General features: G+C 32.7%; 3 protein-coding genes across 3 annotated transcripts; all 3 read right to left on the bottom strand.

Moving 5' to 3' along the window:
- On the bottom strand, positions 1-4,779 carry Hph (HIF prolyl hydroxylase). The gene is made up of 8 exons (XM_070646948.1): positions 4,622-4,779; positions 3,177-4,179; positions 2,922-3,081; positions 2,725-2,844; positions 2,538-2,618; positions 951-1,090; positions 689-879; positions 1-609 (listed from the first exon to the last, which is right to left on the bottom strand). Exons 2-8 carry the CDS (start codon positions 4,118-4,120, stop codon positions 581-583), a joined length of 1,665 nt encoding a protein of 554 aa, XP_070503049.1. The 5' UTR covers positions 4,121-4,179; positions 4,622-4,779; the 3' UTR covers positions 1-580.
- A 30-nt stretch (positions 4,780-4,809) lies between these two features.
- Positions 4,810-11,013, bottom strand: LOC139095468 (uncharacterized). Its single transcript, XM_070646821.1, has 4 exons — positions 9,127-11,013; positions 8,104-8,113; positions 6,495-7,274; positions 4,810-5,125 (listed from the first exon to the last, which is right to left on the bottom strand). Exons 1-4 carry the CDS (start codon positions 10,988-10,990, stop codon positions 4,912-4,914), a joined length of 2,868 nt encoding a protein of 955 aa, XP_070502922.1. The 5' UTR covers positions 10,991-11,013; the 3' UTR covers positions 4,810-4,911.
- Positions 11,014-11,650: 637 nt separating this feature from the next.
- On the bottom strand, positions 11,651-14,013 carry LOC139095469 (chaoptin-like; the record flags this gene model as incomplete). Its single annotated transcript, XM_070646822.1, has 1 exon — positions 11,651-14,013. A coding segment is annotated over one exon (1,890 nt), but the record flags the coding sequence as incomplete, so codon positions are not given.
- Positions 14,014-18,169: the final 4,156 nt, after the last annotated feature.

Raw genomic sequence — 18,169 nt, forward strand, 5'->3', positions numbered from 1 at the left:
GATCAACTGGTGATTAACCGTACTGCATTGCTCAGTTAAGGTAACATACTCGGTTACCACAATGGGCATCGCTACGTCGCCGTATTAATGATTTGAATCGAAACTGCCCAAACAGCACTGTCGATGATTGATTTCGATCCACTTTAATAGCAAGAAATCCATTTCACTGCATTGAGCCACTCAGTTAAGACATAACATGACTTTTAAAATGCATTAAATCTTCCAATTGGATGTCACTATGAAGCCTCTGTGTCTTATAAGATTAGAACCACCAGATTTCAGATTTCATTCAAATCTCTAATCAACTCCGATCAGTCTTGTGACCCACAATTTCACATTATTCGTGATAAGCTGTTGATAAACATCACTCATGAACAATCTCCCAATATATATTCTTCGAGTTAATTAAACAGTCCATTTTCCACTCATTTTTGGAATTCATTTCTAATAATTCAATTAAAACTTCACCATCCATCACTTAGCATGACTAATTAACTAATTATATGAGATTAAACCGATCATCATTTTTTTTGAAAAAAACTGAAACTTCATTCATCATTCACACATCTATAATTGAATTTCACGCCGCCGCCTTCAGAACTTTTTCACCTGGATAAACAGAAGACAATAAAGTTAAATTTATGATTAGCATCGACCAAATTTATATTCAAATTCAAAATTTGCTTACAGTCTTTTTGATATCTCCTAACGGCTTGTTCACGCTCGTGCGCATCAAAATACCATAGTGTTACTGCATATCGTCGCCTATGTGACGGTTGTACTTCATGTGGATTACGTCTATCTGACCAGAAAAATGTTACACGATCAAATATCGGCTCAATATCAGCAACACGATCAACCCATCCGTCGGGAAATATTCTGATACACAAAAAAAATGTGTTTTCGGTTAAGAATGTGTCATGATTACTAAGAATTTGTGCCGGAAATACCTTAATAGACCGCCATCCTCGTGTACTTCCCAATTAACATTGAGATAATAAATACATGTTATGCATCGACCGTCTTTATTTGGATTATCTATGTGCTTCACATAATGTGAACCTTTTCCTTCATAACACGCGACCATAGCCTACATGGAAAATGGTAAGTTACAATTATTGACAGATCTAAGAGATGAATTATGTTTGATGCATGTGATTGCACGTAGCACAAAGTTTTCAACTGTTTTTACATCAAATTAAAAAAAAAAAAATAAATGCCGAGAAAAAGAAGTAAAGTACCAAAAAGCAAAGCGTACGTGACTTTTCAGTCGGACTAAAAAGCCAGCAGTATGAAGGAGAAAGAAATATAAACAAACCGTTATTTGTATTAGTGCAGTCAATGTAAAGACATAAAATATACACTATATGTACATGATTCATCATTATGTTTCTCTTTTTCGCATTGTACTGTATCGACTATACTATTTCTGATATACATACTGACTGTATTTGATTCAATGTTAGTTATTCTACGATACATTGCGAATCACACGTACGCATTATAATTATTGGAGAGACTTCACTTTAATTTTTTTTTATAATATCCTACGATTCTTAAGTCTTCTTTACATTCCTTTATGTACAGCAACAACAACAGCATATAGCCAATATGTGATGAATAAGAACAAGAAGCGATTTATTTACTGCGCTTTATGATGATGTGAGGTCACTTTATAAAAAGGAATTGAAAACAGAACAGTCAAAAGAAAGTGTGCTGTTTTGGACCAGAATGGAATCATCTGTGTTTTCAAAAATAATACTCTTTTTTATCGCAAATTCCAGTTGAAATAATAATAAAAACAGTTGTCTCGTACTTGGCATACACTGAGGGTTGTGTATGAATGACGTCTAGATAGAATGTGGGAGTTTTGGATGTTTTAAGTGCTGTTTTGGTTTTGAACGTCTTTAAAGACAGTTAAATTGTCGTACAATATTGACGTGTTCAATTTTAAGGGCCAGTCACTCTGGGATATCTTCCCTATTATATCCTACATCCTTTTGCGCGACCAACATCCTTTAGTGGGACCCACACCCTTTACCGGGATCCAAATATTACAGCTAGGAAAATTAAGCGAAACTCGCACCCTTTAGCAGTACCCTTACCTTTCAGCAGTGGGGCCCTACACCCTTCAGCGAGACCCACACCCTTTAGCTGAACCTACACTCTTGAGCGGGACCCAAATCCTTTAGACGGACCCAGACACCTTAGCGTAGCCCACACCCTTTAGTGGAACCCACATCTTTTAGAGTAACTCACACCCTTTAGCGAGACTCACAACCTTTTGTAAGACCTACAACCATTATCGAGACTACACCCTTTAGCCGAACCCTTTAGCGGGATCCATCTTTAAGAAGTACCCACCCTTTAACGGCATCCATACCCATTATCGAGACCTAGACCCTTTAGTGGAACCCACTCCCTTTAAATGCACCCATCACTATTTATCAATACCTCCACCCTTCAAACACTAGACGTCATTCACGTACAACCCTCCATTAGTACACATAATGTAAAAATTATATTATGAATATTACCTTCGTTCTCTCACGTATGTTATATTGTCCCAGCTTTCCATTGTTTCTCATTCGATTTGCTAATGTTATCACAGTATCAACCTATATGGAAACACGGTAGTAAGATACACAAGATTGTTAGTTTTATTTACTTTAACAAACTCTCACATCGCAAAATCTAAATATTGATTTTTTTTCTTCATCGTACCTGATTTATTAAATGTTTGATATTTATAAGGCCTTGTTCCTTTCCATCAATCCACATTATTCTATCACTGCGAATGTGTCGATGATCAAATTTATTTTTTGATGTTACAACTTGACCATCCTAAATGAATGATAATTAAATATTCGTTTTAGTCGGCACAATACAAAAGTTATTGGTAAAGGTCAAGAGAATCGTACCTTAAATAATCCAGCTGAGTACATTGTTTTGACTTCCCCAAGTACTTTCATTCCCTTTTGTTCACCCAAAAAATTATCCAACACGCAAACTCCATACTCATTTAAATCACGTATTAAATGACAGCACATTTCTTCCAGTGCCAATTGTTCCTCGGGACTCCTGAATGTTTGCATGGAGAGAAACACAAAATGTCACATAACTTTTTTTTTTTTTGCACTAACGCGAGAGCTACTTTCACTCAGATTTAAACTTACCTCATAAGACTATAATCTGGTGTTGTCGCATGATTAACATGCTTTTGATTTGTTGAACCTAGTTGCATTTTGTCAATTGACGTTGTCTCAATTGTCTCTTGTGTATCATGAAAATGATGATTTTCACGAAATAGTGAAAGTTCCTTTTCTAAATTTTCCTTTGTTTCCCTTAATAATTTTTGTGTTTCTGGTTGATATTCAAAACTTCCTTGATTTTGTATCTGATCAAATATTTTATCACTAAGTAATTGTTCCTCTGACTGTGAGTTTGGCACGTATTCTTTAAAGGTTTGAGAGGTTAATGATGAAGTAATATCGTTATCCAGTGTATAAGTTGCCAATAAATCTTCTGTACGTATGTTTAAATTTTTCAATATCTCTTGCTCCGTACTTTCGTCCACGACCGAATACATCAGTGAATTGAACAAATTTTCTTCAAAATCATCTACCACGGTGTTATTGGAAGTATATGATTGTGGTGAATTTATAGATGTCGTTGTACTTTCATCAGTATAGGTTGAAACATGCGGCTGTTGATATTGTAATGGTGTTGGATCATATTCACGTCCTTCTCGCTCTAACGTTCTTAAATTTAGCTCTTTACCTTCCTGCATAAGTGTATGTGGATGTTTTACATGTATTATATCTAAACCATTATTTTGTTGCAAAAATATATCATTATTGTTATTATTCGATGCATTATTTAGTTCTGTACTGTTACATTCTGATGTATGTGAATCACAATTTGTTGATATGACTGTTGTCTTATGTGTTGGATGATATTCGACAAGTTTAAAACAACAATCTGTTTTATGTGCATTCCAATCAACTTTCTGACAATTTTTAGAACAATAGAATGCCCTTTGACATTTACAGATTTTAATTCCTGTTGACTTGTTACATATTTTGCACATATATGACTTATGGACACGATTCATTAACATCTTATATATTCTTAAATATTCTATGTTGTGTATATAAAGCTCTTTGAAGGTTTTTTAATCTGAAATGACACAAAAAAAAAAATGTAAAGATAAGTCTCGATTGCTCGATGAGTTTGATGATCGTGCGCGTTGCGCTCTACATTAAAAAAAATGAATAATTTCACCTTGAAATCACAAAAAAGTCACGTAGAAAAATATTAAAGTAATTCCTTTAAAAATATTATGGTACAGGACATAAAGAGTCATCTAAGAACTAAATTCGATGTGACTGAACTTTGAGTTTTAATTCTATTTACACACTTATCATTTCACATCATGTAAAAATTATGACTTTCTTAAAAAAAAATTAATATAAGTTTAAAATTTACATGATTATTAGGAACGCATTTACATGTAGACCATAAATAATTGTGAATGGAATGTGATAATTGTGTCCAAGTATGATTGTCATGTTATTGCGTCGAATGAAAACCAAACGTGTTTTGCGTTGATTTTTATTACCTGAGAAATTGCACTTATGTCCTCAATTTGTTGCTAATAATAAGCACCAATCATTTATAAATGTTCTATGACTCATTTAAAATCAAATTAAGCGTAAATTAAGATACTTTAACTAAGACAAAATGGTTTACATTACAACTTAAAAATTTCGCTATAAAAATAATTTTTTTAAAACTATACAATCTGAGTATGATGGATGTATGGTTCTGATAAATTTATTTAAATTTTTCTATCCGTTACAATAATTTTCAATTTTTTTTGACTAGTATCACAATAAGTTTTTTTTTTTATTAATTTTCTTTGTCCTTTTTGGGGTCTTTTTTCACGCAATATTTGGATATTAAGTAAAGATACAGGAACTGAAAGAGTGCGTACGTGACGAATGTATAGCTATAGAATATAATTATCTTGTATGTTTTCGGTGTATACGATATGGCATATGACTGCAATGCAATGAGTACAGGTGTCATGAGAATACTTCGTTTGAAGTTTAATTTAATTGACCTAAAAATATATAATTGGAAATTTTTTAGTATTTTGTAAGGAATTTAGAGATATTGAGACATTGAAGTTTTGATATTAAGTCAGTGGAGGGCAACCTGTGTGCCGCGGTACACTAGTGTCCCGTCAATACCTTTTGGGAATGCCACGAACCGAATGCAGTGTATGGCTTCGGTCGAAGCTTTCCATCAAGGTGTGCCACGACTTATAGGTTGTCCACCACTACATTAGGTAGACAATATAGCATCATTTCAGTTTATACGAAGATATTTCAAAACTTCAATGTAAGATTTCATGAGAAATTGAAAATATTTCACTTCTTGTGGGAAATTCCCGTTGAACTTAACATTTTTGTGAGTCATTTGAGTTTTGCAGACTGCGCAAAAATTTCATTGTCATGGAGAATCATATGGCATTAATAATGTATAGTTGGAAGTTTTCGAGTTGGAAACTCAGCTAATTTGTAGAGAATATGTTTTTAATTCATTAGGGGTTTCCCACTTAATGAACATTTCTTCTTATACTGGTTCAGAGGCGTATCCATTGGAGGGACTGGGGTAAGACACACTTTTTTGACAATATTCCTCAATTTGCTTTTGCTTATTGATGGCTACATCCTTGGTCTCCTTAAATAGTTTCCCAAATAACACGAAACGATTAATCGATGAAAAATTATTAATCAGATCGACGTGATTCTTGCATCGTGTCTAACTCGTTTTATATCCGGCTCTTTGTCAGAATCATCCTCACTAGTGCCACGTTTTAGATCGATTAACCGACTTGCGTGACAGTGTAGCATTTGGTATTGGTAATTGGCAAATGGGTAGCCAACGATAGAGCCAGCTAAAGAAGCCAACTAAGAGAAGCTATTGATCACAGTTGATCGTTAGTCGGACAGCGAAGTAAAGTAAGTAAGTAACCGACGTATGTTCTTCGGGTTTGACAAGGATAAATTAACTATACTTAGCAATTTTTGAGATTTTGCAATTTTGATACTGGCAGAAAGCAGACTTCGGACGGATTTTATGAGTCAGTCAGGCTTGGGTGGGAATTATTACTAAGTTAATTGCACAGTATTTTAATTATTTTTGAAAGTTGTACGACAAGGTAATATAAACCATTGACCCCAAAGCCACCCCCTCATTTCTACGCCCTCACTTTTACTTAAATTGGATCAATCCCAAAAGTTTTCATTAATAAAATATTCCAAACATATTTTGACGATTCACACATGACAGAAATTTTCTATTCAAATGACCCTTCAATGACATCTCTAAAGAAATTCGAGGAATTTTCTTCATAGCTTTCCCTAATTCCTTTGTTACAAAAAGTCAACAAATCTCTAATAAAAAATTCAATAACATCATTTTACCTTTTCTCGAGCGGAGCACTAAGCATCAATCCACATGTTATAGCAATACATCGTAAGGCAGAAAAAACAACAGTTGTCTCCGGACTGGGAAATAATGGATTTGAACAATGTTTAAATGCTAAATGAACAGTCTTCATAGGGTTTCCCGAAATAACTTTATGTCCCCAATAAATTGTTACAACAGCTATTGTCATAGCAACAGTAATCATCAACCAGTCACGTTTACGATACTTAAGTATATTGTCTGTATAAACATCAGATGATGCCAATTTTGATACAAGTATTCCAATAACACATCCTAGTATACATTGATGTAAAAAGTGTGCTGAGAAGTACATACGTGAGATTGCGACTAAGGTTAATGTGCCAATGACAATAAATCTATTGAGTATTCTCAATTGTATTCTATAAGCTTGTGAGACATTGCTGTCGATTTGTGCGTTGATTTCGTCATATAACACGAACATGAAGCATGACGACAACATCATATGGCCAGAAGGTGACCCGCCTGATGTTTCGCATGTTCGTTCTGTTTGGTATAGGATTGGTCTCGTTAGGTCTGTATATCCACTCGCCTCGTGTACAAACCAGTATGGACGATCCTCATTTAATATCCATTTTAATAATGCATTGATAAAGTCACTTGCGAGTAATGCAATCATTAATTTTTTATATAGCTTTATATTGATGGCTGATAGAATTGGAATAGCATATAAATACAAGAAAGTCGGTCCGAAGAATGTTGAAAGTGCTCCAAGTAATCTTTCATACTTATAGAAACTAAAAAAAGGCATAAAAAGTCATTAAATATTTACTTTTATTATGAAATGTTTACACTTACTTGTGCTGGATTGCCAGGTTCACATTTATTTCCATTTTCATAAAATCCTCAAATTGATCCATTTTTGATTATTCCAAAATTAGAATCGAAAAGTCACACAGAAACTGAACCTTAAGGTTCGAAAATTGATGTTAAAATGAAAAATAATAAAAAATTTTCCTAATAAAAATCTTGGTTGCTTTAATCATTACTTTTCATCATCGACTGCTGCAACTCAAGTGAGTTTTTTATGCGAGAGACGATTATGTAGTTTTTCAGCTCAATTGAGAGTCGCGCATGAGCAGAACTTTTGTTTTGACTCGATTTTTAGCATTGTAATGTGAGGTGGTTGGAGGATTATGAGTTGAAATTTGATAGATCCAGTTTTTTGATTGGCTGTTTTGTGGCAAGGATGTGGGAATGTTCATTGATTCTGGCGTTTCCAATGGTCTAGCTTGGTCCATTCTGAAGTTCTGAATTCTGAGTTCTGAGTTCTGAGTTCTGAGTGAGTTCTGTGAGTTCTGAGTTCTGAGTTCTGAGTTCTGTGAGTTCTGTGAGTTCTGTGAGTTCTGTGAGTTCTGTGAATTCTGTGAGTTCTGTGAGTTCTAAGTTCTGTGAGTTCTGTGAGTTCTGTGAGTTCTGAGTTCTGAGTTCTGAGTTCTGAGTTCTGAGTTCTGAGTTCTGATTATCAAGGTCAAATTGAATCAATCCTTCATCATTCAATCCCAACTCTCCTTCATCCATATCCAAAATGTTCCCAAAAAAAATTCTAACTTAAGCCTTTCTTACTTCTTATTTCCTCGCGAGCATAAAATTATTTACACATTTTTTCTTTCTATTTTTAAAAATTTTTATCTTTTTTCCACTTGAAAGTTGACTGGCTTAGTATATTTTTTGTTGAGGTACTCATATTGACGTAGTCATTTTATGTAAATCACATTATCTTTTTGGGTCATGCATCACGTGATGTAATTTTTTAAGATTTTTTTTTAATTGTATAGTGTTGCATGAATGGCTATAAAGTTGCTATAAACATTAAATTGATAATGAATTGCTTTGAATTTATTGATTATTCCGTTGTGTGTAGTCTGAACTATTTTTCGTTTAGGACGATGATCTGATTGTGTATATTGTTGTCTCTAGCTTGAGGGTGAAGTTAACTAGTCGCTATGCCCTAAACTATTCATCACGATACCCTGGTGTGTGTATGACAAATGAATGTAAATTTAGCGACTAGAACAACTGTTATGGTACTGCTGAGGCCTCCGGTAGTGTACTCCGGTAGTGTACTCCGGTAGATTACTCCGGTAGTGAAACGGTACGAAAAGGTACACCATTGGTTTAGCACTGTGGTGGTATGGTAAAGTGGTACAATAGTACGGTATTAGTGCCAGAATGATTCGATACAGATATGGAACGGTATGAGAAGGTACACCACTGGTAGGATACAGTGCATGCCACCACTTAAAATTAGTGCGTTGGGGAGGTATTGATGCAGGAATGGTACTATTCAGGTATAGCAATTTGTCATACCAGATGTATCACTGTACCGTTCGAGTGTTGAACCAATTCAATACCGTACCGTACCTATGAAGTATCGTACCGTACCTATAAAGTACCGTACAGTACCAGCTTCGGAGGATTCGCCACCCAGTTATGGAACAGCCTTCAAAACTTTAAAGCCATTTTTACAGATTTTATATCAATTTTATTCACTTTTTCATTAAAATCAGCTATAACTTCGCATAAAACAACACTTTATAATTAGCATCTATTCATTAACAATTTGATATGCCAATTTCACACTTTAACGTACCATATTGCTGTCATATGTGACGATTGTATCAGGTGAGCCTCTTCGCGACATTCTCGGCATTCGGAATCGATTGATTTTTAAATAATCTTTAACTTTATTAAATGCAAATAGACCCAACAATGTTCCACAGATTGATAATAAAATGCTCAATATTAATTCCAACATTGTTATTCCCTTTTGTTCCAAAGGTTTTGTTGACACAATTTTAACATCCAATTCATGTATTTTATCCATAATTTCATTAACATAATTGTCAACTGATATTGTGGATGTTATAGATGCAGGAGTCGTCGATATTGTGTCATTTTGGTCATAAATGCACTTAACGCCCATAACATTTGATTGATTTTTAGTCGGCTGGTCAGGCAGCATTAGCTTTATCAGCTGTGTATTAAGGCAGACTTTCAATTTTGACAATGCAGTGCATTTCCAATTGTTGCCATCAACACCGAGTAGCTTTAATTTTGGAAGAATTTCACCAATTTTTTTGCAATCTTTAACTTGCGAGATGTTAGTTCCACTTATGTCCAGCACTTCCAAATTTGTATTGGATGAAAATAGATGGAAGTCAATATTGGATAAATTATTGCCGGATACATCAAGAACCTTAAGACCAAGCTGATGAGAAAAGACACCAAATGGCAGTTCCGTTAGACTTGTGTTACTTAATATCAATTTTTGCAGCAACAAAAGCTCAGAAAACATGTCAATATTCAGTGATTTTATTGGATTATTTGAAATGTCGAGAATTTCCAAGTTGACAACTTTCTTAAGTAAATCAGCTACGGCATCACATGAAAGATTATTTCCCGATAAGAAGACATTTCTCGTAACTGACAGATAGTCATCATAAGTAAGACTCGAAATTAAATTATTTTGAAGACTCAAAACTCGAGTTTTTCCTTTAACACGATAAGTCTTTAGCTTATTATTGTCAGCATAGACATAACTGGCATTGACATTAAGATTCTCAAGTGTAAAATTCCTCAAAACAATTTCAAATAACTCAATTTTTAAAAGCTCAAGACTATTAAGCTTATTTCCGCTAAGCTGTAAATTAATTTCCGGTAATATTGTTGCGTTCCTGCTTGATGACTCAATGACTTCAATTTGATTGTTCCTTAGATTTATATCAAATGGCAGCCATTTCCGTGTAATATTTGATATCATTGTAAGGAAAAAGTCTTCCTTAAATGCCTTGATTTTATTGTTACTTAAATCGATTCTCGTTAAATTGATTCCCATTCCATTAAAGGCAGCATCGTCAATAATTTCAATTTTATTTGATGACATGTCAATTTCCTTGATTCCTTTGAGGTTCATAAAAAGTCCATTTTCAAGCTTTTTTATTTCATTTTTTGATAAATCCAGGAAGTAAAGATAGTCAGCAGATGCAAAGTCATTTTGATGCACTTCCTGTAACTTTACATCACGTGCTCTAAAAATCACCAATTTTGAAAAATTCACAAACATTTTATTTGGAATTTTAAAAATTGTTGAATTTCGAATTTCAATTCTACGGACATCCGTAAATGCACGCGGTTCCGTTTGAAATGATCCATTAATCTTCTTCCACAGACACATGACATGCGTTGATGTTGCCATAAAATCTTCAATATCACCCGTACTGTTAAATAATGTCATGATCAGATCATAATTGAAATGAATGCACGTCAAATTTCCTTTAAGCTTAAAATTTTCAATTGTTTGCTGATTTGTCACGTTGACAATTGTTGGACTAGCCGTAACACCATTATTATTATTATTGGCTGTGTTGTCAGCAATTTGTGCGATTAACACCGGAAATTTTGACTGAGTTAATAAATAAATGAACAGAAAAAAGGTCTGAATTATTTTCATTGAAAAAATTGATGGAACGACTGTTGATGATAAAATGAGCTACAAAATTGTTTATGAATATGCTTATAAATGATTTATAAAATTAGAGTAAAAAATGGACATAGACATGGGTTTTTATGGAAGTGATGTCGATGGTTTGGATGATTTAGGGGAGTTTATAGCTTGTTAAATTGAAGAGGCTCGGAAGCTAAATAATTTCGTATTTCAGTACCTAACTGTAGTAATAGCGAGTAAATGGTCATGGGTTCGAGACTCGACAGGAGAAACTGCCTTTTTAGCTGTCCTTTTTTGAATCATATGGAATCATAAAGACAAATTGCTGACACTAGGAGTGGTTCTGATCTTACTCTAAACTGTAGGTCTATTGAATGCAGTTGTCTGGCTCACCATCATGCTGCGAATCGCTTAAGCATTGCTCTGAATCTCAATGATTTAAATAGCTAACTAAGCTATGCAAGCTCAATATAGGCAAGCAAGTGGACAAACTCTCTCGACCGAAACCACACCCGATTAGAGCTCCATGGTATTTCTAAGATTTTTCGACGGCTCATATGTTGACCAACACTGCTTTATGACAGTATTGTTCTATAAATTAATTGAAACTGAAACAAAATAGCTTGAAATCTTAAATTGGTTGACAATCCATTAATAAGCCTCTAATATATTTAAAAAATTTACTTTATTTGTGACAAACTAAATGAATTAATCCATCAAATTAGAAATAATTGCTTGTAATTTTTTGTACAGATTTTTAATGTCTATTTTCGTAAATTTCGGGTAAATAACTCTGGAAATAAAAATGAGTCGAGTTCCATCGATCGTCCAAAATTATGAGGCTGTATAGTTGGATAATCCAACTTGGATTATTGCAGTACAATTTTAAACAATTTAGATTAAAACAATATCAAAATTTCACATGCAGACTGGACAAAAATACGCATCATTCTCAAAATCATAGCTGAAAGTCAACTGAAAGCGAAATCCGAGCCGATTTGAAGGTTTCCTTAAAACTAAGTGGCGACCTTGACGGAAATAACTTAATTAACTACAACTTAGTTCTAAACCCTGATTCGCCCTGTCGACATTATGACAATATTTTGATAAATGCGGATCGGGTTTAAGTCTACAAATACTTAGAACTTTCTACCATCAAACGGAATCTCAACTGTCGTATTCATTGTATTTGTTGATCTTGCCAGAACACTTGGAGTCTCATTTCGTCTATATAGCAAGTTCTTGAGTTTCTTATATCCAAACATAACTCCAATTACAGTCAGAATAGTGATAACGATTGTAAGCAAAACAATTGTAGTTCCAGGATTGTTGTTGCCTTCATTTGATGACTTAAAATTGTCAAAGTTAGCGACTTCCTTATTTGAAAAGTGAAAGTCCTTCAAATTATTTTTCTGTACAAATTTGTCGTGTTCGATGAAGTTTTTGGACAGTTCAACTTGAAGCTTGTCAAGTTCTAATTTGAGCTGATCATATGTCAACTTTTGTTTGTCTAATGTGAAATTTGTGAGCTGCTCGATATGCTTAATAACTGCCGAATCAACTCCTTTTGAGTCATTCTTATTGTTTATTACTTCTGTAATTTGACTTCGCAGCAATTTTGATTTAATTTCAATCACTTCCCGCTGTAAATGAAACAATTCAGCTCTGATTATGTCACCATCGTATTTTGCGTTGTTGTTGCTGACTTTGTCTGCATTCATTTGCTCGATAATTTCATTTAATTTCTGTGAAACTAAATCTTTTGCATGATCAGGATCAATAGGCTTAATTTTAAGGTTTGAAGTTGTCGTACATCCAATACCCATAACATTTGATGAACTTTTTATAGGCACAACTGGCTGTTTAATGGAAATTGAATTTTCATAGAAAATTTTGACGACTTTTGTCAGGTATGAGCAGTTCCAATTATTTTCTTCAATTCCAATCAATGTTAAATTTGGGAAATTTCTTTTAAAGTCATTGACATCATTAAAATATGTCAAGTTATTACCGCTGATGTCGAGGGACTCGAGTGACTTCATACTTGACAGCATCTCAATGTCTATGTATCCAAGATTATTATAAGAAATGTCAAAATTCCTGACATAAACTTGATGACCAAACATGCCGTACTCAATATGTGTTAATCCAGTGTTCCTTAACTTCAAATCTTCAAGTAAGGCCATTTCCGAAAAGGTTTCAATTTTTGGAGTTCCGAGGAATGTGTTTGATACATCAAGTTCTATTAATTGTGACGAATTATGCAGTAACTCATAAGTGACTATCTTTAATGGAATATTTGCAGCTCCTAATTTTCTTAGGGATTTAAAATCCAAGCTTACATTCTTCAGATTAATGTTGTCTGAAATCTGAAGTGACTTCACATTCATCAGAGATACAGATGTCAATGAATTGTTTTTAATGTCCAAGTTCTTAAATTCACAGCTTGATGTGTCAATCTCTTCCAAATAATTATCACTCAGTAGCAAGTTATCAACACTTTGGCACTTATAGCTGAATTTTTTGATTTTATTGTGTCTCAAATCAAGCGAATTTAATGTTTTGCTTCCAGTTGAAGATATCGCGGATTGTTTAACTTCCTCTATGTTGTTGAATGCAAGATAAAGACTTGAATTTTTGTTTGTGCCTAAAGCATCAAAAATATGTGTGTCTATAGTTTGAATTCTATTATGAGATAGATCAACAATGCTTAAACTTGTGCTGCAGTCATCAAAAGCATTCAAATTGATGCTTTCTATTTGATTATGCGAAATGTTGAATGATTTTAGTGATTTAAGGTTTATAAGTACTGTACTTTCGATTTCTGTCACGTTATTGAATGACAAATCAAGAATTTCAAGAGATGTAAAGGAATTAAAGCTGTCTCTGTTCAATAATGATAATCCAACATTTTTAGCTGTAATGGACTTTATGTGTGATAATGGATTAAAATTGCCAACAGGAAACTTATCAAGACTGCAATTTTTAAACTCAAGTTCGCTGTATTCTGAAATTTGCTTCCTAAACTGAGTTTAATATCCATTGTATACTGCTTCATAGTAAAAATCATATGAACCAAAATATTCGAATATTTTTTTTAGTTTGTTCGATGACTCTACTTCTGTAACTTCACATTTAACTGATCTACTTAAATCTTCTACTGTTCCACAGAAAAAATTCGGAAATTTATCTTCGTAACGAGAAAGAACTTTTGTAGCTAGGCAAGCTATGACAATAAATTTGATTAATTTCCACATGACTTTAATTTAGTCTTTACTGTAGAAAGTCTAAATAACAACTAAATGAATAATTATCAGAACTTACTTACACAGCATAATATTTTTTGTTTTGGAGTGTCGTATTCCGAGGGATATACATGAAGAAGTCTTCGTTAGAAAGCTTCTATTTGGCCACATAGAAGTGGCTCTCTCGAGTGGCCATTCCCGAGTGACAAACATCCGCAAGAGAATTCTTTAGGCTCCGTTAAACTCTTACTCCTTACTTACTTCCTTGACTGGAGCACACAAGGGCCCATTGACACGCGTATGGAATGTCTTAAAGCTCTTATTAACGTCAAACGAGAGCCGCATTTCTGTGAGATCAAATTCGCTGCCATATGACATCCAAATCTGATCATTGAGATCTAGAGCTCCACTAAGGCATATTGCGGCTTACTGCCAATTTCGGGCATATTTTGATTGGTCCTAATGATCACAATAGTCATAGAAATGGCTGAAAATCCGACAACAAGCCAACATGACTCTAAAATTGGTTCAAATTTGATAAAATCTTGACTCAAGTCGGACTGAGGTTGGATTTTAGGACATTTCTACGCTGTGTCTTCGACTTCAACTTCTGAAATAGAATAATACTTTGAAGATAAATAAGCCTCAGCTAGCAAGCACTGAAAACTCAAAGGAATTGATTACAAAATGCAAAATGTTTAGATTTTTTTAAATTAATCAGTTTGAGCATTTAGAATTTATTTTTTTTCATATTTTCATTTTTTTCTCATTATTTATTCACAATTGTATAGTTTTTCTTCTTCATGCTAAAGATAATCACTTTATCTGACTGGCTGGTCAATTTTATAGTAAAAATTTCTATTATTTTTACTTTACAGTGAATTTTGATTTGAATTTAAGTGTTATGTAAGTGATTTTGTTGATGTGAGATTGAAGATTCATTTAGTTTTGGATACCCGAATAGCACAAGTCGGTTAATTGATTCAACATCCAGCACCAGACTGGTGTAACACTCTGAGAAGTCAGAGTCTCGCTGGTTGTCTTAGAAGGACTCAAAATCGTGCGCTAGACAAGCATAAGTCTAAAATTTGACTGAATTCTATGAAATCCGGTCTCAATCCAGAGTCGAGTCTGCCTGGGACAGGATTTTTGGCAATTTCTACTCTGTGTGCTTTCTGGAAATGAACAAATTCGTTAAATTTGTAATTTGAGCTTACAACATGTCTACCTTAATCATTCCTTCAATTGTATGATTGCGGAACTCGAGATCGACTCGGATTTTACATTAAAATGTCGACTCAAGTTGACTAGGCTCTACATAAAGTCCTAGTCAAATTCCAGTCAACTTCGAACTCTGAATAATTGAGTTTCAATAGATTTAATTCAAATTTTTATGAATTTTCTCGATAAATTTCAGATCACATCATCTTCAAAGATTAAGATGACTAAGCCAGACTCAATCTCTGTACTTACATAACACAAATCACTACAACGTTTATACTTGCACTGATAACAAGTAAAACATTTGATAATTTACTGGCATTTTAGTCTTGAAAATGCATTTTAAGTATTTTTTTATCTTCATTTTTTTTTGAATTTATTCATCATGCTTATGACTGAGAAATGCTGGCTATTTATAGACTTTTTCTGATAATTTTCTTGATTTTTTTTGCTTAAAATTTTCTTTTAATTTTAACGATTTTTAATTCATTTCATTTACTTAAATCGAAAAGGTCTTAATTTCGTCATTAAAAGCTAATTTCTTCGTTCCTAGCTTGTTCAGCCTTCATTTCCCAGCCACAATCACAATAAATTTGATTCCTCATTTTCAGAACTCAAAGTCAACTCGAATTTTGTATGGAAATTCATATAAAATTCGAGTAGACGTCAAGTTCTGCTCATTTTTTAACATTACATAATTTATTATTTTTTTATTATTTTTTTTTTGATAAAGAATGAATCAAATTTCTTTTTTAATAATCAGAATAATAAATAAATAAGATTTGACACTCGAAAAAATTCATCTGATATTAATTAAAAAATGTTTTTTTTTTTTCATTTGAAATACAATATAAATTGCTTTATAGTAATTGATTCTTGTTTCATTTTGAGAAATATTCTTTTTTTATACATTTAGGAAAGCTTCAAAAAATTCATTTATGAGTTTTATTCTTGATTTTTTTTTTTTTTTTTGGTGAAGAATGAAAAAGCTTCATCGTCATTTTGAAGTAAAGTTTTAATATAGATAAAGAGAAAAGGGGAGAATAGAATTAGGGAAGAAACATTTTTTTTTGTTTGTTTAATGACAGAATGATTTGGGGTTGAAGTAAAGAAGACCCGAAAAAAAAGTTTCTTATGAATTGTAATGAATTGAAATGTCTTGAATGCCTCAAGATTGCTCATGAATAATTTTCATTTGAGAAAAAGCTTTGAAAAAATAATTTTTAAACAATTTAGGATTTAAATAAAGGAAAGAATGTAAAAAAAGAAGATGAAATTTGACTTTGAGAGAGTTTATCAGCAGATGGAGGGAACTTTAAGGTCTGATGTATTTGAAATCAATTTAAAGACTTTTCTTACTTAATTCCTTATTTTACTGACCAAAATAATCAAAAGCAGTTCAGAAACTCCTATAGACGTTGCTTGAAACTAACTTTATTGATCTCTAATGCCAGAGCTTCTCAAAACATGAAGATTCTCTGAAATTCAAAAAAGTCTTGCAAGTTCAAATTTAAAACCAGACTAACTTTTGTCTCGGAGATTTCAATAAAGAGGAGATCTAACCCCTGTTTCCCCTGTTGACTACGCCCTCTAATCAGATTCTATAGAAGAAATCATAAAAAACACATATTTTTAATTCAATTTGTGATTTTTAAAATTTTTAATATTTTTTTTTTGCCCTAGAAGCTTGAATGACATTTCCCTAGACTTGGCACGCCTACAAGGAGTTGTGACCCCAATTGAAATCAACAATTTCATTTTACATTATTTAGAAATTTAAAAAACCACCAAAATTGTAACTTGAGTTCTACCCAATTTCTTATTCTTAGAGGCGATTGATCAAGCAAGGGATCAGCTGCGATCAAGATCGACACAATTTGAAGTCGATTCCATCTTGAAAACCCTAATGTTTAACTAAGGTTCGACAATTGCATTCAAGTATGCGAATGGTGCTTACAAGTCATGCATCCAAGAACTAGATTTACATGAAATTCTAGCACTTGTATGCATGACTTGCAAACAGTATGCACGTACTTCCATGCAATTGTTGAGCCCTATGCATAACTCAAACATTTAAAGTTAATCAAAAATCTTAAAATTTCAAACCCCATTCAATCAATGATTAATGTCATTAGACAAACAATTTCTTCGACTTGAGCATGAAAGGTTGGCAAAAATTGAATCATTAATAATTATACTTTATTTTGTTTGTTTTTCTTTAATTTGAAAAGATTTCGTATTATACCTTAACATTTTTTTTTTCACTTTTTATCTATAAAATTGTGATTGACTATATTATGAATGGCGAGTTTGTTTAGAATTATTATCATGGAATTTTGCATTCATTTTTATTTTTCATTTTTTTTATAAAAACATTATTTTTTATTTATTTATTAATCTTTTTATCAGATTTCAAAGAATCTTGTTGTTATTATTATTATTATTATTGTTTAATAAATATGTAGTAAAAATTGCTTAATTTGCCATTTTTCTCATTTTTTTTTTGATATTTTTTGTTGTTCATGTTTTTATGAACTTTTTAACAAATTATTTTATATTTCGCGCATAATAAGAAAATTTTATTTATTTTTTCATTATATTAATTATTTAACAATTCAGCAACTCAGGTAATTTTTTTGGCAATGCAAAATAACTTTTTTCTTTATTGTAAAAATTTAACTAAATTAAAATTGTGATTTAAACTTTTTTTTTGGCAGAA

This window comes from Chironomus tepperi, unplaced genomic scaffold (assembly GCF_022539635.2).
Source record: "Chironomus tepperi strain 1889 unplaced genomic scaffold, CSIRO-AGI_Ctep_v1 contig_364, whole genome shotgun sequence".
In the NCBI taxonomy this organism is placed as follows: Eukaryota; Metazoa; Arthropoda; class Insecta; order Diptera; family Chironomidae; genus Chironomus; species Chironomus tepperi.